This window comes from Pagrus major, chromosome 14 (assembly GCF_040436345.1).
Source record: "Pagrus major chromosome 14, Pma_NU_1.0".
Lineage (NCBI taxonomy): Eukaryota > Metazoa > Chordata > Actinopteri > Spariformes > Sparidae > Pagrus > Pagrus major.
In genome coordinates this window covers 21,994,350-22,017,197 of record NC_133228.1, presented here as the reverse complement: position 1 = coordinate 22,017,197, position 22,848 = coordinate 21,994,350, and the positions used below count along the sequence as shown (strand labels likewise).

Here is a 22,848-nt window from a genome sequence, read left to right as displayed (position 1 = left end):
GCTTTTGGCGATTCCGTGGGAGTTTTTTTCCGCTGCAGTTGTGAGTGTGCAAAGTACATGACCGGAGTGGCAGCTTCAAGCTCTGCCTGCCTTTGCTGGTCGGCTACACCCCTCTCTCTCTCTCACACACACACACACACACACACAGCCTCATCTTCCTCATGTGCACTTCACGTTTCCTCTTTCACTTTTATCCAAAAAAGAAAAAAAATCCTGCTCTCACGACACGTCTTGCTTCTAGATCGCGTTTTTTTGTGTGTGCGTGTGGGATGATTTAGGTTATTTCTCCCAGTTGATTGTGTCTCTTTGCGTAAATGCGCACTGATTAAGCAGATAATTGGATTAAACCTCGCGTATCTGTTTAATTATTTCTCCTTCTTCTTCTTCTTTTTTTTGTCGGTCTGCACAATCCCGAGGTGTTTACAGCTTTGCATTTGTTCGAGGATTCCTCGTCCAGATTAAATTCGTCACCATAATGAACGGAAACAATAAAAGACTGCACGTTGTGGAGCCGACGAGAGGCGTTTTTTTTTTCATGTGCGATGAATAAATCATGCTTTTAGACTTCTTGTTGCTCCAAAGACATTTTTTTTTTTCTTCCTTCTTCCTCAGCTGCGAGTGGGGATGGGTTTGTGAGCAGGGGCTTGTAGATAAAGACATGCTGAAAAATGGAGCACTTTGAAGCAGAGAAATGAAAATCCTAAAGGTAAAAAACCTACTCTTATATGATCCATTTTGTCCACAGGGAGAGATCAATGAGTCCTGCTGCTCGTTATTGATGGCTTAGACTGCGAGAAGCACCATTTTTTGTCACGTTTGGCTGTTTTCTGATGAGGCATTGTGTGTTAATCTTGCTAGAGAAAGGCAATCAAAGAGAAGGAAGTCTGGATTAGAGTGAGGAAGAAGAGATAGAGAAACGGAAAGAAGAGGAAATGATGAAGTCATGTTTCTTTCTTTCTTTCTTTTCAGCCTGTATTTAAATAAGACGAGGATCTTGTCAAATATTTAAACGGATCCAATCTCTGTGTGTGTTGAAGGAACTTGTTTCCAGTCTTCCGGTGTTGAAATAAGAAAACTTCAGGCTGTTTTTTTCGAGGGTCCTCCGAGGGGCCAGTTGCTGCTCGCACTTCATCATTTTATAGTTGGCTGATCTCAGTGGGCATCGCAGGCTGTCGTAATTGGGCATGAAGCACACTGGCTGCATTGTGTACACACCGATGTCCAAAAACTGTAGGAATCGGGAGGAGGAAACAGAGGACAAATTGTTGTATCAGGGCCTCCTGTTGCCAAGAGGAAACAACTCTTGGATGAGTCTAAAAGAGGAGAACCTAATAGGGAGTAATGCAATAAAAGCCCAATCCCATGCAGTGGTAGTTAATCTCCTAAATCCCCCATTAAATCTTTGGCATGGATGGGTTTAGGGGAAAGGCAGGAGGACAACATGTGGATGCCCAGCGCCCCACCAGGGGCTAATCAATAAAAAAAAATACCCCTTCTTTAATTCTGAGAGGGCACAAATGTCCTGCGTCTGAGATTAACTCTCCCAGACCAGCTTAATCCCCAATCTGGCCTGTTTCCTCCCAGGACGCTGCCGGCCAGTAAGCTTCAAGTACAAATAATGAACTCCTCTGAAAAAGTCAGCTCGTTTAAGAGATAAAGTCGGAGTCCAATCGTCGACATTGACGGGAGCTTTTCTGGACAAAAACCTGCAGATGGTTATCTGTGGCAGGGACCAAGTGAAGAGAAACCTCCGCAGTAAGGACGTAAAACTTTACATTTTCTACAATTTTCAAACTGTTTCCATGTGTCATCTTGACTTTTGTTAAAATTATTCATAAAACTTTAATGATGCAAAACGAGAAGTGGACTCGGTTCATGCAGATCTTGATAAAAATCGAATAATCAAGTCGTTTTTTTAAGCAGAAATTCTCTGTTTGCTTCTCCAGTAGGACTGTTTGCCTGTTTTCTTAAGAGATAAGGACTAAATCAAATAGTTGGGAGCCTGTGGATGATTTTTGTCCCTGAGGGTTGTAAAACATGTTCAACCAGAGACCAAATTAAGAAAAAGAAGAAAAACTCAAAATGTTCTTGTTTGTCTTAAGTCCTCTTCAAAACTTGTGGTCAAACTGTTCATCCTAAAACAAGTTGTTTCTATGTCCAATCTTGATTTTTTTAAAACTTACACATAAAACTTTATAGAAGAAGTGGACTCGGTTTACGCAGATTGTGATAATAATCCATTAATTGCATTGTTTTTTAAGCAGAAATTCTCAGTTTGCAGCTGTTTGCGTGTTTTCTTAAGAGATAAAGACTCAAATAGTTGCAAACTTTCTGGATAAAAAACCTGTGGATGATTTTCTGTCTCTGAGGGTTGTAAAACATGTTCAACCACAGACCAAATTAAGGAAAAAAACCTCAGTAGTATCTTAATCCTCGTCAAAACCTGCGGTCGAACTGTTCACGCCCACAGGAAGCCAAACTGTACGGGCTCCAAAATGGGAGGAATCTTTCTTTTAACGCACAGAAATGTGGGTCGGCTTTGTGTAGACGAAACGGGAACATTCTTGAAGACCTCGGGGAACCGTATTAATTTGATAAGACGAGTGAAATATGTGACCTTTAAAAATTCCAGAGGACGTCCAAAAGTTTGGAAAGACAATAAATATGTCAGGGGCAATTATGGGGAAATGAGTAACACCGTTCCTAAGTTTTTGGACGATGACACATATCCTGTTTTTTGGGGGGCTCTTAACTTCATCCAGCAGCACATTAGGATTTGAAATGAAACAACTTTCAGCTTTAATATTTCGAGGGTGTTCACATCTGTGTTGAGTCAGCCCCCTTTTTTATACATATCTGACTCCCAAAAAGCGCAGGAGGACAATGACAGGGCTCCGGTTCCTTCACTTTTCATCTGGCGTGGATGTTAAAACCCTCAAATTAAAGCTGAAAGTCACCACTTTGACCACGCGGTCTTTGTTTCATTTTTGTTTCAGTTCCCTGTGCTGGAGCATAGAGCCAAAACAAAGGGAATATTCTTGAATCTAAAATACTTCAATTTCCATTCATTTTTGATAATAGATTAAATCACTTAGGGTTTGAAATGTCATAAAAAGTGAAAAATGTTCCCAAAGCTCAAAGTGATGTCTCCAAATTGCTTGTTTCATGTGATCAACGGTCCAAAACCTGAAAAACATTCAATGCACAGCAGAAAAAAGCAGCAAATTGTTAACAAACAGCAGGTTTTCACAGTAAATTCTCACCGTAAACTGACTGCGATTATGCTTTTGCAATGCATGATGGGAAATTATTGTTAATACAGCAGTAAACTGCCGTGAATTTGAATTGAAGTGACTTGCTGAAGTGTAAAAATGGTACATTATAAGGGAATGCTGTAATACATACAGTAATTTAGCAATAACATGTTGTATGTATGCTAAAAGGCTAACATCATGCTAACAACCAATATCATTGGTTTAACGTGAAAACAGTATATTACTGTAATATCACTGTTATTTTTTTCAATAATTAGTAATTATGATTTTTTTGCAGTACCATCGTGTAATTTTACATTAAAATACTGTATTTTCACAGTAAATCTGTGCCTGTGTTTCTGTAGAAACACACTATATTACTGTGATTTCCATCAATATTACTGTAACATACTCACAGTGCACTACTGTGAATTACTGCCATTATTAGCCAGTAATTCACTGTAAAAATCCAGTGATAATCTTGAAAAAACAACTCATTTTCTCCTGCTCGATGAATGATTCATTAACTTATCGTTGCGACATTAACGTCACCTTGCTGTAACTATTACACCCTGTGTTTTAATGCGTCACTCAGTCTTCAAATAACTTCACAGATGCAGAACATCGTGTCGCTGTGGGAAGAAAACATCCACTTGAGGGGAATTTTAAGGGAAAAACCAGGTTAAAGACCTGCTGTGAACTCCTCCTGGCCCTATTTGATACCGGCGTCTGAGTGCACTTTAATGAGTTTTAATGAGCGCTGTAGAGGGCTGCATGCTGACGACAGCGATGTGTCAATGTTGCTGGAGATTGCGGGGCACTTAGGCAAGAAGCACTGATAGGCTGCGAGGGAGGAGAGGGGCAGCGGACGGCGTCATGTGAGCCAAATTAGCTCAGCTTGTTGTTTACGCAATGGATGTTTGCTGGAGCCACTGAGGGACGTCAGGGGTCTGTGTGGTGGGGGGTGGCACACAGACACACACACAGCACACACACAGACACACACACACACACTCACAGTCGGGTGGTTGTGGAGACTGTCACTGCTTCTGTAGCCTCACAGTTCTGTAAATACACTCAGCTCAAACAGCAGCACCGTTCGTAGGCTTTCGAGGGTCGTTCGGACGCTGGACTTCAATCTATTTTCATCAGAGGATTGTAGGATTGTCTCATTTTTTCTTCTTTTTCCTGTTTGGGATCATCTCAGGATGCGTATCTTAAGGATATTTTCTGCTCTTTTGGATTTCAAAGCAGAGAGAGCGACGGCCTGATCCTGGAGTTTGTGTTTTTGGCTCGATTGAGGGTCGATGTGTGACGGCAGCGTGCCTCTGTGTTAATTGCCAGGTTGATGAAAGTGGGTGGAAGTTGAGGAGTGAGTCAGCGGTGATGTGACTGTGTGACCTATTGTAGGACCAACCGCAAGGCAAGTGACAAACAGGCTCTGTTGTTGTGAAGTTGAGCATTTGTCACATATAACGGAGCTGATTATTCAGAAACGAGGCAGTTTTAAATAGACGTTTGTCTGCTTTTCATTCTGATTTTTTGCATTTTGTGTCTTTAAGACTCAAAATCTGTGATTTCTTCCCATTAAAACAGTTATTTCCTGTCGTGTATATTTATAGAAGTCGTACTGTTACGACACAACAAGACATGACCAACTGTTTCCACGTGTTGTCTTGATTTTTCTTTGGCTACTTTATAAAACTTTAATGATGCGGTAAAAGCAGACACACTAGTTTGATAATCAATTTAATCAATTAGCCATTTTTTAAAGCAAGAACTCTTTGTTTGCAGCTTCTTCACTGTGAGGATTTGCTTGTTTTCTGTGTTTTTATATCATCCTTGGGTTATGGACAGCTGATTTGACAAAACAAAACATATGATTAGGAATCTACCTGTGTGTTTCTCTCAGGGCCGATAACAGTATCGATTATTAGTCATCAATGACACAGATACCTGATATTTAGAGCCAATATGCATATTAGTATTTGTGGATTTTATGCTCAACTTAACAGGCTACAGGCTTAATTTTGAATAATGTTTGAATTATGATTATTATGGCAATCAGACACAGAAAACACTCATACGAATAATCGGAAAAATGCAGAATATCAGCCACGATAATAGGCCGGTGTATCCCTACATTTGATGATAAACAAGAGCTCTGGACATTTGATAGATTTCAGTTAATCAAGAAAATGATCTGCAGAGTAATCGTTACTGAAAATATGTTAGTTAGCTGCAGCCTTGATTTTAACACCCCTTGTTTGAGTCCAGGCTTTGTGAGATGTCTTTCTAAGGGGTCATGAGATGCTGAATAAGTTAAGCATGAAGAAAAACAAAAGTAAATACAGTAAATATATGTTGTAGGGCTGCAATTACAGTGTTTATTTTCTTGATTAATGCCAAATCAAAAAAAAATGGTGACAAATGTTTGTCAAGTGTCTTGTTTTGTCCACAACCCAAAGATATTCAGTTTACTGTCACGGAGACGTAAAGAAACCAGAAAATTCACATTTTAAAAAGCTGGAATCGGAATTTTGACTTGTTTTTCTTAATTATTACTCAAACTGATAAAGTTATTGTCCTGAGGTCTCGTTAAAAAACATCCATTCAGTCGCCACAAACACGGCTGGTTGTCCCGCAGACTCCTAAACAAACATCCAGTGGTGTCACGCTTAAAAATGTTGAAACGCCATTTGACACATTTAGTATCTGAGGTTTGCAGAAGGTATTTGATCCTGGCCACTGGGCTGAATAAACTATCACCTTTGTGTTATTTCAAGGCTCATTTTGACAAAGAAACATTTGCTAATTAGCTCAACTAATGACCTCATTAGTGAAAGTGATTGTGTTTAATACATGAAGGTGATTACAGCCCGACATTAGTCAGCCCAAGTCCCTCTTTTTTACAAATACATATTTCCTCTTTCACCTCCCACGTTAAGCCGCAGTGACATTATTCAGCACTTCTGTAAGTCGCACTAATTTGTTGTCCCGCTCGTGTCGTTCCAGTTTTTCTGCTTTGTGTGTTGTCTGATTGGTTATCTGATGGAGTTTTTGCCGTGGTATGCAAATACAGGCTGCTGGCAGACAATATGTATAACCTGATATTACAGAGCGCAGGCTGAAGAGGGAGAGGCTGGTCTGCAATTAAACAGAATAACAGGCTTTCTGCTGGTCTGTAATGATGCTGAAAATTAGTCTGAGTGTTGGGAGAACTGCAAGATCTTTATTTTCTGTTTCTTTTTCTTACACTTTGGCTGCTAAGTGCTTAATGCTCTGGAGATATCTTTTCTTTGGAGCTTGTTTTCCGTTCAGTTGAAGTTCCCAGAAGTGGCATTCTTCTCTTTTTTGCCCAATCGGCCTCAGTGGCATTGTCACTGTTCCTGCTCACCGCCTACTTCTTCTTCTCTTGTTTATTCCAAAGAAACTAAAATTGCAAAGTGCATCATTTCCTGTCGGCGAGATTAGTTTTCCAGGGAAATTCTTACCAAATAGTGGGTGTTCGTTGAAGCAAATGTCAAAGCTTTTTATGACGGTCTTTAGTTTCTATTTTCGTTATAAAACTGTTAGAGGACAGACGCAAATTGAACTTCTCGTTTTTCTCTAAATGTCATGCATTGTTTCAGACATTACCAAATAAATCACACATTAACTCTGTTTATCCTCTCTGTGACAGGGCTAACAAAGGACAGTGAGAGATGCAGTGAAGAAGAACGGACACACCTCAGGTCAAAGGTTAACGTTCACCAGGAAGTGGAGGTGCAGGATGCAGTCTCGTGCGCAGGAGCAGCCGCTGGCCCTCACCGCGGTGAAGTCGCACTATTCCACCAATGGGAAGGAAGAGGAGGTGAACACAGGTGAGGAGGCGCCGTAGCTTTAACTTGGCTGGTTTCATGAAGCAGCTGTCATCAGGTCAACAGATCGACGTGGTTGGCGTAAAATGAAAGAACGTGCATACGAGGAATCTTTGTTTTGGCAGGTAAACATGTCATACGTGTTTATAATTATTCAGAAGTCAAGTTAGACGACCGAGAACAGGCCAGTGGCACGAGAAGAAGCTTCACACCATTTCAAGTTACTTGGATTATTTTGAATACACACAAAAGAGTGTGTCAATGGCAACAAAACACTCGCAGTGTGTTTTCTATGTAAATCTGCACAGTGGCGGCGTACAGACACAGGTCATCGCTCAGCAGTGACTGGCATTGACTCTGCAGAAGATCAGGATTTTTATTACATTAACTCTGAATCAGCACATCGCAGCAACTGTTCCCTGATTACTTCTTCTTTCTGCGTGATGCTCGGTGTGTTAATGATACATGTCATGTCATGTGACAATGCATGCTGCAGGAGCCGTGATGAAAGGACACACGAGCCTCTGTAAAAATGAAAAGTTTTATGTTTTATGTCACTTAAGTTGTTCTTTCTTATTTCTATTTGGCCTGAATGTGTCTTGAGTTTTGGCACTACAGTTCCCATGATGCAACATTACACTTCCACACAGGAAGCCAGTGGAATGAGTGAGATAGCAGTGGTCTACACTTGAGCCCGGTTGTTTTAAAGCCTTTACTGTATTTGTTAACACTCTGACAAATCTCAACAAAGACCAAAGAATGTATTTAAGTTTTAGCTTTTAAATATATTGTCATAACATACCACTAGTTACCTCTAGTTACCAAGGAGGTTATGTTTTCGCCGGTGTCCATTTTTCTATTTACTGATTTCCACGAAACCTTGATGGAGGACAGATCTCGGCCCAGAGTAGACCCCATTAACTTCTGGTGTGGATCCAGGAATTTTTCTCACTTTGTTTAAATTCATTTCTCAGGGAATAATGCATTGATCTTGATAAAAAAAAAAAAAAAGTCTGTGTATTAAGGTGGCTGGTATCTCTGAGTGAGTACAAAAGGGGACTGTTGGGCCTTGGAAGAGGTATACGCTCTAATGAGCGCCATTAGTCATAGTCTAGTCATAAATGCATAATGTCTCTGTACAGTAGGGGAAGTTGGGGAAGTTTCATGTTCATGTCTATTAGTTAATATTTTAACACTTAAATTGACTTGTTACAGCAGAATTGATAGTCGGCTGCCTTAACGATCGATTATCGGTTAATCATTCATACAGACGTCTTTCCATTAGGAAACTGTTTTAACCTCTGACATGATACTATCACGGTACATACTAGTGTATGTTGATAAAATATGGCAAAAATGTTATAATATCAGATTTTGTTGAATACCACATGGTATTTTTTAATGACCTGCTCTCTGATTGTCTGTTAACACAGTGATGAATCGATAAATGACCGACCATAAACATCCTTCCTCCAGCAGTATGTAACTGTGTGTGTTGTAGTTTGAATCTGAGAAGAAGGACGCTGTGATTTTTGACGCAAAAATCTGTCAATTGGGTGCGAAGGGTTAATCGCTGTTTGTTAACGTGTGTGTGTGTGTGTGTGTGTGTGTGTTGATGAGAAGAAGCGATCCGACTACAATCTACAATCTATCAAAACAAGCTCCATCAAAACAGCAGCTTCCTGCCGTCCCCTCTCATTAGACCGAGCAGGTTCGGTGTGTGCACACTAGGGAGTCTCTAGAGACACACACACACACACACACACACACACACACACACACACACACACACACACAAGATGGAGAAAAAATACCTGACACGTAACATCTCAAATGTCTCAGTCTCCCACCGGCAAAGTGAGCAATTCTCACCTTCAGGAGGAACATTAGTGTCGATGCATCAGACGACTTGCGACACGCTGTGCACACAAACACTCCAGATAATTTCCTGTTGTGTTTTTGGCAAAGAGCGGCCACATTTACAGGCATCAACACTGTGTATTTAATTGCTACCCATATCCTGCAACCCGTAAATGAAAACCTATGTTTAGCATCCGGACAGGGCGTATTTTTTTATTTATTGGCGATGATTGACGGGTGATTTTGTTTTGTTCCCTCCAGATGCAGAGTCAATGGAAGAGGAGGCAGAGTTTAACTGGGAGGAGTACATGGAGGAGACGGGGGCCAACGCCGCCCCTCACACCACCTTCAAACATGTGAGTGACTGCGTATGATCTTCACCTCGCACTTTAATCCCAATCCCCTCGGTGATCCTTTAAATACAGCCTCATAGATAAGTACCATATGCGAGAAATCCTTTAACGACATATTGGAGAGAGACGGGACTCTGCAATCGCAGCGCTGATGCTGTTCAATCGAGCGTTCTCATTGGCTTTGTTCCCTAATGACGCACAAGTTGTTGGACGACCTTTTGCCGGTTGAGGGTAATTACTGAAGCACAAAAGAAAGCGCAGACAATGGAGACAAATAAGCACCGGATTGTTTCATTTCTCACTTTTCTGGAAGGTCATTCAGAGTGTCTCTGCAAAACTACTATTGACAGAAATAAAGCAAAGGGCTTGTGGTTGATTTCTGAGACATGTATTTTAATTTCCTTCCTCTGCCCTTGTTCTTAAATAGTGCTCGGTGATACAGTTTAATCATTATCAAAATCAACAACTTATGCTCTTAACTCTTTCCTCTTAACTATACTCTGAGATAAATGTCAGAAAACATGTGTTTCTGTTTTATAATTACCTGAATGATAAAGTTCTTTCCAGGAAAACCTCTACAAAACAAAGCATTTTCATTTTATTTCCCAACATGAGAAGTCTTAACTGTTTCAAAGCTCTCTCTCTCTGAGTCCTGGTGTGAAAATACCGACTCCCAAACTACTAGAATCACCTTCAAACGTGTGAAAGTTTGTAATCATAATAATCAGAATATAAACACCCGCCATGTTTGCTGAAACCCTTAAATTACATGAAAACACACTGAGGACATGAACGGGAGCCACAGCTTCATTCACTGGTTAACTGAGCTAGTTTTTAATCACAGCTCTCGATGAATCATTCATTTGGTCGATAGAAATGTGTACTGGTAATAAAATCTAATTATCACTGTGTCAGAGTTTCCACTAGTAGCACTGGTGCTCACTGCTGAAAATTTTAGGACCTGGCAACTAGAGATGGAGAGTTAAGTTGATACGCTGCATCTTAATAAACTGTGATAATATGGTCATGGATCACCTCTCGCCTCGTGTCCAGGCACTGTGTCGTTCCCTCTTCCTCTCCCTGGATGAGAGGGCTGCAGAACCGGTCTCACCGATGTATTGAGGAAGCTGAGCCCAGTGATTGATCGCAAAATGCTTGAAATCACTGTGGCAAAAACACCGCTCCTGGGTTTTCACTTGATATACGACGATGATGATGATTTTAAAAAACAAAATCATGGGGTTTACATTTGTAAGTGGTCAAATACATCAATATTGATCAGGGTTGGGGGTAACTTGTTACAGAGTAATCCGTTCTGCAATTCAAGTAATCCATTATTTAACTAGTTTTTCCCGTTACTGAAAAAAATTGCTGTCTTTTCCTTCTGTCGCCACAAAAATAAAAGAAAGTGGCTGCGTGCCGGCAGAAGGTAAACCCACAGTTGTGTCAGCACGCATGCATACAGTAGCTAGCTAATTCAATGAAGCGAGATGGCAGAGAGGACAGCATTAACTGTAATATTCCCATAATTGCAAGTTTACACGTTCATTATTTGCATTTTTAAACATCATACAATTGATATAAGAGCCTGTGTTGTATTGCTGTCAGATTGTCAGCAAAATCAAGAGCTGTAAATGTGATATTGCGTCTGTCATTCCTATTTTTAGGCTGAGGAGTTACCAATTGTGGGCAGTAAGGAAGGCGGTAGGGTCAATACATTCAAAGGCACAGTTGGTCACACACCGTCTGGACAATATAACCGTCATGCGCATCGAGTCCCAAAGAGGTTTCACCATCATTTTTGGTAACTCTAAAGCACTCTAAGGCCTTACTTTTCTCAGTAGATAACACAGTAATGTAACAAGCTACTTTTTAATGGCAGTATTCTTGTAACCTTTTTGTATAGATGAGTATTGTACTGGAAAAATATAAACACAATGAGATTATTGGGAAATAGTCATCTGTAGTGTGGTTATAATGACTAAGTGGGTAAAGGCAGGTGTTAGAACAAGTAGATCAGTCTGAGAAGTGCAGAACGTCGCATCACTTTACTTTAATGCAGCCTTTAAGCAGGAAAAGACAACAATTAAGCCATATGAATCACAGCAAAGTCTGTGCTGCAAAGTGGCATATTTCTGTATGTTTAGGCCTCTTCTGTTGCACAGGAGGATGAACTTTATCTCAGATATCTGAGTCAGGATTCAGCTTAAATTCTGCAGAAAAGTGATTCATCCGATCGAACAGATATAGGCCACAACTTGTTAAAACCTTATGATCGAAGTTGATGTAACAGAGGGAGACTAAGCATGTTGGATTACAGGGAAAAGTACTTTTTTTTTTTTTTCTTTTAGCAGTGACTCAGCCGTGCTCTGCTGTGATACGCTGGGCTGAACCTCGTATCTGATAGCAGAGTGAACCGCGGCACAGCCTGTTGAGTTAGATCAGACAGACAGACAGTCATAGTCCAGGTCAGCTGAGAGGTCAGCTGAGCTGCATGTTGCCATCACCGACTGAGCGGCCTGTTTAACATGTCAAACTCACCTGCTTAATCCTGCTGCTGCTGCAGCCTGGCGGGGATCTCACAGCCCACTGGAGCAAAACAGAATCTATATTGACATTTGTTTTTTACTGAAATGTTCGTATTTACTCTTTGATTTGATTGACCTCATAGCTGTTTTTGTCAACAAGACACATGGGTACAGAGTAATCAACTAAAGGGTTTTTTTTCTAGGCCTAAAAACGAATCAGCTAACTGGTTTTTCCCCCTCGAAGATGTTTGTTTTTCACATTAAGCTCAGCAGAACTGCTGTGCTGCCAAAATGATGATGAATTTACTTTCTAAAGAAATCTGAGGTTGAAAACAACAGATGTTAGCAGCGCTGTAGCCGCACAGGTTGGTATTGAACGAACGGTCACGTCTTTAGTCTTGTTTATTTGGTTTTTGATTAGATGTTTCCTGGGCTTTTTTTTAAAAAACATTTTTTTACATCAGCACAGTTATATTTTTGTCCTCTGTGTCTCTAGAGGAGCTTTTGTCTGAGAAAATGACTCATGTAGCATCATCTGACTCTCTCAGTTGGGGTTTGGATCGTGTACAAGTTGAACAAAAAGAGTGCATTGCAAGACTGGACATGTGGAGTTTGGAAAAACATAGGTGTTAATTGTTAGAGAGGGTTTGGTGAAAGTGTAAGATCCAGTGTTTTTGGAGCTCGGGACTTAAACCTCAGACTATCTCGGCGTCTGCTTCATCGAAGTGTTATCCTTCTTTATAAATCTGTCTCTCTACTTTTATAGAGATGCAACACAAACTCACTGTGGTCAACTTCACCTGCAGAGAGCAGCCTGACATTGATTAAACTCAGAGAACCTGATTTCAAATTCTGTTTGAGATCGCAAAGTTTAGAGAGTTTAGAGAAAATGTGTATTAAACGATGGAGGCAGCTTTGGCTCAGGAGGTGTGTGAGACCTGCCACCAGTGCATGAATATGTGTGTGAACGGTTGAATGATGACCATCGTAACACTGTGAATTAAAGTGCCCCACACCAGAGAGCACAAAAAAAGTAGTGTGTCCTCTCAGAGTTGTTGTAAGTCAGGAGTTGTTGTGGTTTGTGCCCAGTTAGATGAACCCAAAACACTCAGTTACGTCGGTGGCAGCTGTTTTTCTTCCCTGCGGTTCGCTATTAATTTGTTTTTCTCAGTCATGCCGTTGTTGTTGCATTTTTCTTAGCTGAGCTTCCTTTGTATAGCTAGCCAGATAATCTCACTTCAAGCTTCTGAGGCTGAACAGAGTAAAGGATCATGGACATGGACATGTGAGGAGATGTGGCTGGGTGAAGAGTGGCAGGCATTGAAGCCAGTTTTTGTAGTGGCCAAACTGTGTAATTACATCTCACGTGATGCACTGCGGCCCAAAAAGACATTTTACCATGAGCTTGCATTGCGTCACGACCCTCGCGACCCTCGTTTGTCATAATTTGAGCCATCGTTACAATAAAATACCTGCAAATTCTGGTCATTTTTGACAACATCATGAAGCTTAAATGAAGGTTTGGAAAACTGATTAGTCAGATTATTTAACTTTAATGTGACTCAAGAGGAAAACTGGACTTGAGGGATTAAAGACAGTTACACACTTATGCATCTGAGGGTTTGGACTTTTGCAGAATAAATGCAGACATTTAGCAAACTAAGATATCAACTAAAGTGTTTTGGTACTATTATTAAAAGACACTTGTTTTTTTCTTATTGCTCATTATTATCTTGTCAGTCACCTGTAAAGCACACAAACTTGTATTAAGATGCTTTCCAATTTAACTTTTGATTGACTGGACGAATCAAAACATCTTTCACCTTTTATTCAGGTTACATTTTTGCACATTGCACACTGGGTATTTTACTCTATATTTACATATATTGTTATAGTTTTTTGGTGCAATTTTGGTATTTTATTAACTTCAATCTTTCCCTTTCTGGACTATAAATGTCGCTGCTGTAACAAAGTCATTTCCTGTAAAGGATCAATAAAGTATCTGTTTTTTATTCAAGTGTTAATAAACTGCTGTAGTGTCTTTTATACTCGATGTTTACTCGTGACAGGTTTCAGGAATTTGGTGTATTCATGCGTCTCAACAGGTGTCAGAGCAAGTTCAGCATCTAATATTGTGGGATTAATGATCCGAGTTCTTTTAATTAACCTCTAACCAACCTTAAAATCATGCAGAAGATTGGGAAATCTTTCTCATGACATTTTAAGCTTTTTCCCAAAAAACAAACCCCATCCTGTTACCAAACAATTACAAAGCTCTGCCTCTATTAACATGTTACATCACAGGAGAGGGGCCAGATGGGCGAGCGCGGTTGATCCTGGATGTGAGGTCTCTTATCCACCTCAGCTGACTCCGAGTTTGACCGACGGAGCAGCTGTCCGCCCCGATTGAGGCTCGAAGGTGGAGACGCAGCCCGCCGGCGGTTTAAGATTTTTAAAGAAGTGTGTCGCCGTTACAGTTTCTTGCATCACTCGGAGCGATGAGTGTAATAAGGGGCGAGATTAGAATACGTGGGTTTTTACGAGCGAGCCTTGATGTCGGACAAAACTGTGTGTGTGTGGTGATTTGAGCGGCCGAGGTCTCTCGGGAAGCTAAATTGCCTTGTTGGTAAGTGGATTGAGTCACTGGGAAACAGACCATGAATTCCCCAGAAAAATGTGATTCAGTAAAGTGCAGCCCTCATCTCCCTCTCTCTCTCCCTCTCTCTCTCTCTCTCTCTCTGCCTGGACAAATTGAAACAGTGATTTCTCTTGGGCCTGTACACACACACACACTCACACACACACACACACACACACACACACACACACACAGAGGCAGTGTGTGCTGCCCGTAGCTCTCTCTTACATAAGCCAGCCAGAGTGATACAGCACGTTTGCATTGTTGTAGCAGGAAGTCACGGGGCCGTTTGTATTGTGTTTATTTCTAAGATGTTGGCTTTTTCCATTCACCCGTGAGTGTGTGCGTTTGTGCGAGTGTTGAATGTGAACATCCTGTTGGGCTTGTAGTGTTCTCAAGAATTGTATGGCAGCCCGCAGCTATGGTGGAAACGCATTATGCTGCGCTGCATTCACTGTCGTCCAGATTTATCGCTTTCTCTCTGCACAAGGACGAGCTGAGAGGCTGTTGTTCAGTGCAGGGCAGTTTGTTTTTCCACCAAGTTCATTAATTATACTTTAAAACTTTTCTTTAATTAAAGATGCCGCCTGTCAAAATACATCACGCTAGACCTGAGCGATGTACGGATCTATCGATAAAATGTTGTGACTTGAAACAAGATAAAACCAACAACAAGCAATTATTTTAATTATCAATTAATTCTTCTTGCCATTAAATGTCAGAATATTTCTCAGAGCCCAGGGGGGCGTCTCTGAAACAAACATTTGTCTTTAAATTGCTTTCATAATCACGCAATAATTGTTTGATGGTTGTTTAATCATTTCAGCGCTAATTGGGCACTTTTACAATATGACTTCACTCGCAGTTAAGGCTGAAACCAAATATCATTTTCATCATCGGTTAATCTGACGATTGTTTTCACAATTAAGCAGTTAATCCTTTAGTCTATGAAGTGTCAAAAACTTGATAAAAATGCTCAAAAAGCCCCAAATGTCGTCTTCAAATTACTTATTTTGTCCAACCAACAGTCCAAAACCCAAAGACTCTTCATTCACTGTCATAAAAGACAAAGAAAAGCAACAAATCCTCATTTTGAAGAAGCTGGAACCAGAAAATGTTTGATATTTTTGCTTGAAAAACGACTGAAACTATTATCTGAGTAGTTTTTTTTACAATCCTAATCTATAAATCACTGCAGCTGTACTAGCAGAACTACTAGAAAACACTCAGAAAACAGTAGAAATTGAGCACGATATCCCCAAAAATATTGCGCATAAGAGACACAACCCAATCTTCAATCACCAAATCTGATTTTAAATGGCTCTGAAGTTATTAACATTATTAAAAGATACGTTTAGTCGACTCCAGCAGCATTGGTGCCGACCTGGGTGAGCAAGTAGCACTGGTAGCACTGATAATGTTAGATGACTTCATGGTTTGAAGCTCTGCAGGCAAAGCAAAAATAAAAACACGATAGAAAATAAAAGCAGTCAGTGATGGATCATCTGATGCGTTTCATAAATGCATATGTGGTTGTTGTTCCTGCACGACGTGTTTTGCAGCGGCGAGAAAAGTGCTGCAAGCAATACTATTGTTTTCATTTTCAGTTCCTTAATCGATGGGGTTCGACATGACATGAACACACAGTTTTCAAGAGTTTTGGTTTGTTTTGCGCAAGAGATCTTTTGTCTTTGTGTTAGTGGTTTGGAAAAAAGGCCCATTTGGGAACCAATTGGTATTTTGCTTCTCGGCCTGGACACAATGAATCAGTTCTGAAAATGAACTCTCAATTCACAGCGTTAGATGTTAAAAATAAAGGGAGGGCGGAGACATCAGAGACTCCAACTCTGTGAATTTAGGGTTTTATGTCGACCAAACCAGAGTTAGTGATTGTTGGAACAGTGGAAAGACGAACCGAGATGCTTTTAGTTTCATTTTGTTTCTGTCGGGTTCGAATGAAAGTGTTTTACGATCATAAAATTACTGTTTCTGCGAATGGAGTCTGGTGACTTTGGCAGGGGTGCTTTGGCAGCTGTTTCTGGTAAAACAAAGAGGATCCTATTCTTTAACAAAAAGGTCTGTCTCTGTGGGTATCCTCTCCATAACAATCTGAGCCAGTGGCAAAAACAAGCACTTTTTAGTGGACGTAACTTTGACGGTGCGCAATCGCCTGCAGGGATTACTTTGGAGCCTGTTCTGCAGCTGTCAGCTGCTGTGGTTTCACTCAACAGTGGACCAATTTAAAAAAAAATGCTTGGTCTATCTATCTATATAGTCAAATAGACTAGAGAACATGGGTCCAAGTGATGGAAAGAAAGGCTTTCATTTTAATAAATACAAACTACGGTGGTTTATTTCTGAACTTTGGCTTTAGATAACAGTTGTCTTTATGAGGTCACATTTTCATACTGGTTTTATTGACATTTACTTACAATCCTGAGATCTGCCTGTGGACAGAGCACCAGCTGTAGACAGCCGGTAAACAAACCCTAACTTTTATGAAATAATAACTTCATCACCCAATCAGTCCATAAACATCCTCCCTGGTTCCCTTTAACCTGCCATATTTTCTTTAACGAGGGGTTGTTTAAGGTTTTGAATAAAATGTTAGGCTACAAAATTAAGACCGAGGTTGTGAAAAATGATGGGATATTTCCTGTTGTGTTCCCCCTCAGGTGGAGATCAGCCTGCAGAGCAGCTTCCAGCCCGGCATGAAGCTGGAAGTGGCAAATAAGAGCAGCCCGGACACGTACTGGGTGGCGACCATCATCACCACATGCGGCCAGCTGCTGCTGCTGCGCTTCAGCGGCTACGGCGACGACCGCAAGGCCGACTTCTGGTGCGATGTCATGACGGCTGAGCTGCACCCTGTGGGCTGGTGCACCCAGAACAACAAGACCCTGATGCCCCCCGAAGGTAGGAAGAACCCCTCTGATACAACATGAACCTGTGTTTTTTTTTTTTTTTATTCACGCTTGCCGAGGTTTGATCGTAAGAAGCAAATTCAGATATCAGGCTGACACGTGATATCTTAAATATGAAGGGGGGTCTTCTCTGATCAGTGCACGTTCCCACTGGAAATAAAAGCCCTCGCCATGACATCAGTCTCTAAGGAACCAATCGGAAAACAGCTGATGTTGTTTAACCACAAGTGTTTGTTTTTATCTTCAAGATAAGGATAAAACATACGTGGTGCTTTTTTATCATAATAACTTCATAATCAGTCAACAGATTTTTGCTCCAATATCAATTAAGGGTACAGAGATTTATTATGCTTCATTAAAAGCTCATTATTTTCTATTTCTTCAACAGCTTTTATGTTTTTGTCTAAAAAAAGAAAATAATTAGTATAAAATTCAATAAAAATGTTATTATAAAAGTGTGAACAAAGCACAACGGCGTCCGTGTATAACCATTAATTGAATTTCTTCCTTGTGTCGTATAGCTTGCGGCTTAATTTGCATTCCTTCCTCATTTTTCTGTTTGGTTTCTGAAAGTGGACAGTTTTCTGAGCTGTTGTTTAGGGTATGCGACGGTGAATAGTTTCTTTTAGACATGAGAGGATCTTTTTTTAAATGAAAGTATTTTAGTTTCATTAGTTTAGTTTCAGTCTTTTTTTTAGGTTTTAAAGGGAACATTTTCTGTGTAGTGGATGTCATGGGGTGTACATATTGTAAAGCTTGTTGAGGCAGATGTATCGTTTTGGGCATTTTGTGCATGTAGGTCTGCAATTAACAGTTATTTTCATTATTGATTAATTTGCCACTTATTTTCACAATGAATTAGTTCAAGTGGCAACAGAAAACTTTTTCCCAATAACAACAACACAGGACAAAATGTGGGTTTATTCAATCATTTAGTCAATAATAGAAATGGATCACCAGGTAACTTAAGGTTTATAGGGAACCAATGTAAACGAAGATGGTTACGTTATTCTATATGCGTTACATTGTGCAATCAACATTTACCTCATAATGATATGTTTATGCAGAAGATTGTAAGTTTAATCTTTTATAAAAAATGTCTCCGAGCTCAAAGTGACATCTTCAAATTGCTTTTTTTGTCCAACCAACAGTCCAAAGACTCATTTACTGTCATGAATGACAAAGAAAAGCAGCAAATCTCCACATTGAAGAAACTGGAAAGTTTTGCTGTTAAAAAATCTGCATCTTGTGACTCCCTCAACTAACTTGAGGTTTCAAGTCTCTCAAGTCAAATGTTGCTGACAACTGAATCGATGTGTTGTCTTTGTGAATGAGATGTGACGCAGCCAAAATGAGGATTAATTCGGTATCAAAATTGTTGGTAATTAATTTTCTTTCGATCGACTAATCAATTAATCAACTAATCGTTGTGCAACAGCGGTCCCCAGCCGGAGTCAAGCCGATGACGTTGCAGTTCATGCTCAGCACGGTTACCTTTACGTCAGCCGAGGAAAAAAGTTTGTTAACCACAAAAACATCCGTAAAAAGTAAACAAATGATTAATAAAGAGAAGAAATCATTGCTGTGGGTTATTTGATTGTGATTGTGCAGACGGATGTTTTCTTTTTTTTTCTTTTTTCGGTGAAATCGGATAAAATAAACTTGAAAATCCTCGACATGAAAGGAGACTGATCTGAAGTGTCAGTTTGACCTTCATGCTCACGTGCACACACACACACACACACACACACACACAAACTATGTGAACACCTCCCATCTTTACCTTTCAAAGAATGCTTTAAAGAAGCTGAGCGGAAAGACAGGTTTTGATTGTCAACGCGGCTCAACTGCCATCAGCAGCCTGACACATCACACCCCCGCCATCGCATGCAGTCAGAGTCAGGCAGGTTAAATAGAAAACCAGTCGCCTCTTTTCTTTATCATCTCCCAGTCGTCTCTATTCGAGCATCTTTTTTTTTACACCTTTCAAAATAAAGCATCCTCTTCAACTTCTCCAGCATTCTTCCTTCTGTCTCAAAGCCTTTACATTAGAGTCATTTCCACCTGCAGCGGCTCCTCTCGCCCTCAGATAGATGACTCACCCTCCCCGGCCCCGTTCAGACCATTTATTTTTCTCGACACTTCCACGCTGATGGATAGCGCGTGTCTCCGGTTGTTGTGGAGACGACCTGGATACGTTTCCACCTGACTCGGGTGTCCTCGCCCTCACACTAGCTCCATGTGTCCTTTTCACTCAGCGCCGCTCTTTTCATCGACTTCCCCTTTTGTCTTTTGTAGCAGCAGGCGGTTCATAAAATGTCTGTATTCACATGCTGCCTCGCAGAAGGTTATCTATCAAGCAAACAATAGACTGAATTTGCTTTCAGTCCTGCAGTGGAGTAGCTTTTTCTTCTGTCAACAAACATGGCATGATTTCTTTAGATTATCTACTGTATCTGACCAGTCATACTGCTTGTTTTGTCCGACCAACAGTCCAAAACACAAAGATATTGAATTTACAGTCACAGGCAAATAAGTGATCCTGCAAATGATTATATTTACGAAGCTGCATCCAGGAAATCTTAAGCATTATTCATCAAAAAATACTTAATCTATGAAGCGAACATAGAAGTAGTTGCCAATTAAGTTTCTGTTGCTTGTATAATCAGTTACCGGCCAATCATTTCAGGTCTAGATTAAAATTTTAAATGCACACTTGCGTCTTTCAAATCACATCAATAAAACATTTCTTTTGGTGTAGAGCAACTAAAAACGGAGGCTAACACCTCATTTTACAGGTTGGGAAATTTCCTGGGAAGTTGGTGGTGAGTACCAAGCAACATGTTTGAAAATGTCTTCAAAATTACCCCTAAATTACCAGCTTAATTTAAATCAGTTTCTGACTAACATCTGCTAATCGTGCTGGCTCAACTTCCCCTCAGCGGACCACTGAACTGAAATCAGTTGTCAGTGACTTTAAGTTTATTTTTTAACTAAGAAACTAGTTGGAAATTAAGCTGCAACAACACGCTTCAGTTTTGTGGCCCGTTGAGGGGAAGTGAGACAGAAACTAGTTGGAAATTAGAATATTATGATTTGCAGAAGTTCAGCAGAGACCGGTCGGAAGTTTCCTGGAAATGTTTTAAAAGCTATGTATCAACTGTTCTTTGGAAAATGACAGAATATAAATACATACGGTGGCCCAGAGGGACAAAACAACAACATTTTAAAAAACACAAAGACATTTTAGAAAAAACACAAAGACAGTTCACCGAACACAACAAAAATTCCCAAAATACAACATGTCAGAAAAAGCAAAGACATTTCACAAAACAAAATATTTCACAAAACATCTTAGAAAACATGACAACAATATACAAAACACAACAACATTATGGAAATGCAACAACAACTCACTCAACAAAACCCATTTCACATTGTGTTTTCTGAAATATGATTGTGTTTTGACTCTGAGGGCCGCCGTAAAAATAAGTAATGGGGTAATGATTATTGTGGTAATTGGGAGAAAATCTCAAAGACATTTAAAATGTGTTGCTTGGTAATTACAAACTAACTACCATTAGATATACGGACCTGTAAAATGAAGTGTTACCAAATGGAGCTATGATTTTATACAGTTTATTTAAATAAAGACATATTTATGGGTGTGTAAAAGTATGCAAGACGGGACTAGGGCATTGTTTTTTAAAGTCCGATATGCTGATACAACAAATCAAAGTAAAAAAAGTAATTGTCAGTACACACAGTTGATGTTGCGCTGAAACAAAATATACCAAACACTGGCGCGTTGAAATATAAATATGAAATCAAAAGTAATCAAAAAACGTCCAGACTCGGATGTTTTCTGTCTCCTCCCGTGTCTCTGAGAAGGCTCATATTTCAATTTTTTTTGCCTTTTTCTTTAAATAATGATGGACAGCTGACGTGGCTGCGTGTTTAATGATGCAAACTGAAGCGTAAATCATGTCACGGAGGCAGATCTATATTCCCCAAAGAGGATTCTGCCAAGATACTGTCAATTTGTGAATCTGATCCACCTCAAAAACTTCATTTCAAGGCTTTGCATCATGTTGTTACACATTGTCCTCTGTGTGTGTGTGTGTGTGTGTGCGTGTGCTGCTTAGTAAGCTGGAATATGAGTGTAAAGAGAGAGAGTGTGTAAATTCGTGTCACAGTTACCTGTTTTATTTGTTTCCCTTTTTGTTTGTTTTTTGTCTCTCAGATAACATTTACCTAAGAAAAGGTAAGCAGCTCTAACGGTGCCTCTGACTAACTCACCTGCTCACTAGCGGCTAACATGAACTCAGCACTGTGTCAGCGTTAGCCCTCAGAGCTGCATGTACACCCTGCTTCCTCCTCCTCCTCCTCCTCCTCCTCTTCCTTCTTCTTTCACCTCTCTAACTCCAGGAAGTGACCTCACAGCTCTTGCCTTGCCTCCTCTTGCATGTAACTCCCTTCTAGCTGAGTGAGTGTGTCTTAGAGTGATAACAAACGCACGCACACACACGCACTCACAGACACACACACTGCTGTTTGTGCCCAGCTGTGCTCGTATGATAACTAGTGCAGAACGCAGCAGCTCAGTTAGAAAATGTGACGCTTTGATAAACAGCCGTCCTCTCGCGTGCAACAAACAAACTGTTGGCAGAAAAAAAAAATGTCACCCGTCCATTAGCCGAGTGAGGAAAGGTCGGAAGTTGAACAACTGCTGTGTGTGAAATGTGTCGTTGGCAGATAAAATCAGTGTGTCACCAAACTCACACACACACATTTAACTGCTTATGTTTTATCCAGTCTGCCCATTATAATAAACTGTCTCTGCTAATGAGCCAATGTAATAATGTGGAAAGTTATAAAACATATTCTGAGTGAGGAAAACTTCATTTAGGGTTATTTGGACATTATTAACCAGCACTGCATGATGGGAAAAATCATACTACATCATACTAAATGATCATATGTGGGTCATTAGCACAATAACCGCTATTCATAAATCATAGGCGACTGGTGAGGCTGAGAATATGAGGGCAGGGAAGGCTAATATTTGACCGACGATCATTTTGTTTTAATATGTTACGTAATCAAAAACAAACATTTATTCATCATTCACAATAGTCGCTCAAAATCAACAGGGGAGGCACGTAGAAACAGTTGTTTACAGTTTAATGAAGGTAGGATCCGGCACAAAAACAAATGCAAGCCCTTTGATACGGAGTGTTTTCTTCAACCATATAGTTTAATGATTAGAGAGGCTGCTCTCACTACTGTAAGTGTTTCGATGGGCACAGTAATGTCACTGCAGCAAATATGAAACTAAAAGCTGCATTTATAAACTTGACAGGACAGGAAACTCTCCACAGGAAACAGAAATAAACTTTTAGCTTCTGGAATAAAACATTTTTTTAGACGG

General features: G+C 40.2%; 1 protein-coding gene across 3 annotated transcripts in view; it reads left to right on the top strand.

Moving 5' to 3' along the window:
- The window catches only part of sfmbt2 (Scm like with four mbt domains 2), a 52,445-nt gene that overhangs the window by 976 nt on the left and 28,621 nt on the right, over positions 1–22,848 (top strand). Inside the window, exons 2-5 of one of the 3 annotated variants that reach the window (XM_073480930.1) lie at positions 6,937–7,117; positions 9,236–9,330; positions 17,169–17,409; positions 21,661–21,681. In XM_073480930.1, the coding sequence (XP_073337031.1) occupies positions 7,027–7,117; positions 9,236–9,330; positions 17,169–17,409; positions 21,661–21,681 (448 nt within the window). In that variant the 5' untranslated portion in view covers positions 6,937–7,026. Of the gene's footprint in view, positions 1–612; positions 707–6,936; positions 7,118–9,235; positions 9,331–17,168; positions 17,410–21,660; positions 21,682–22,848 lie in introns of all 3 variants that reach the window. The other 2 variants (XM_073480932.1, XM_073480931.1) reach the window with 2 other exon arrangements.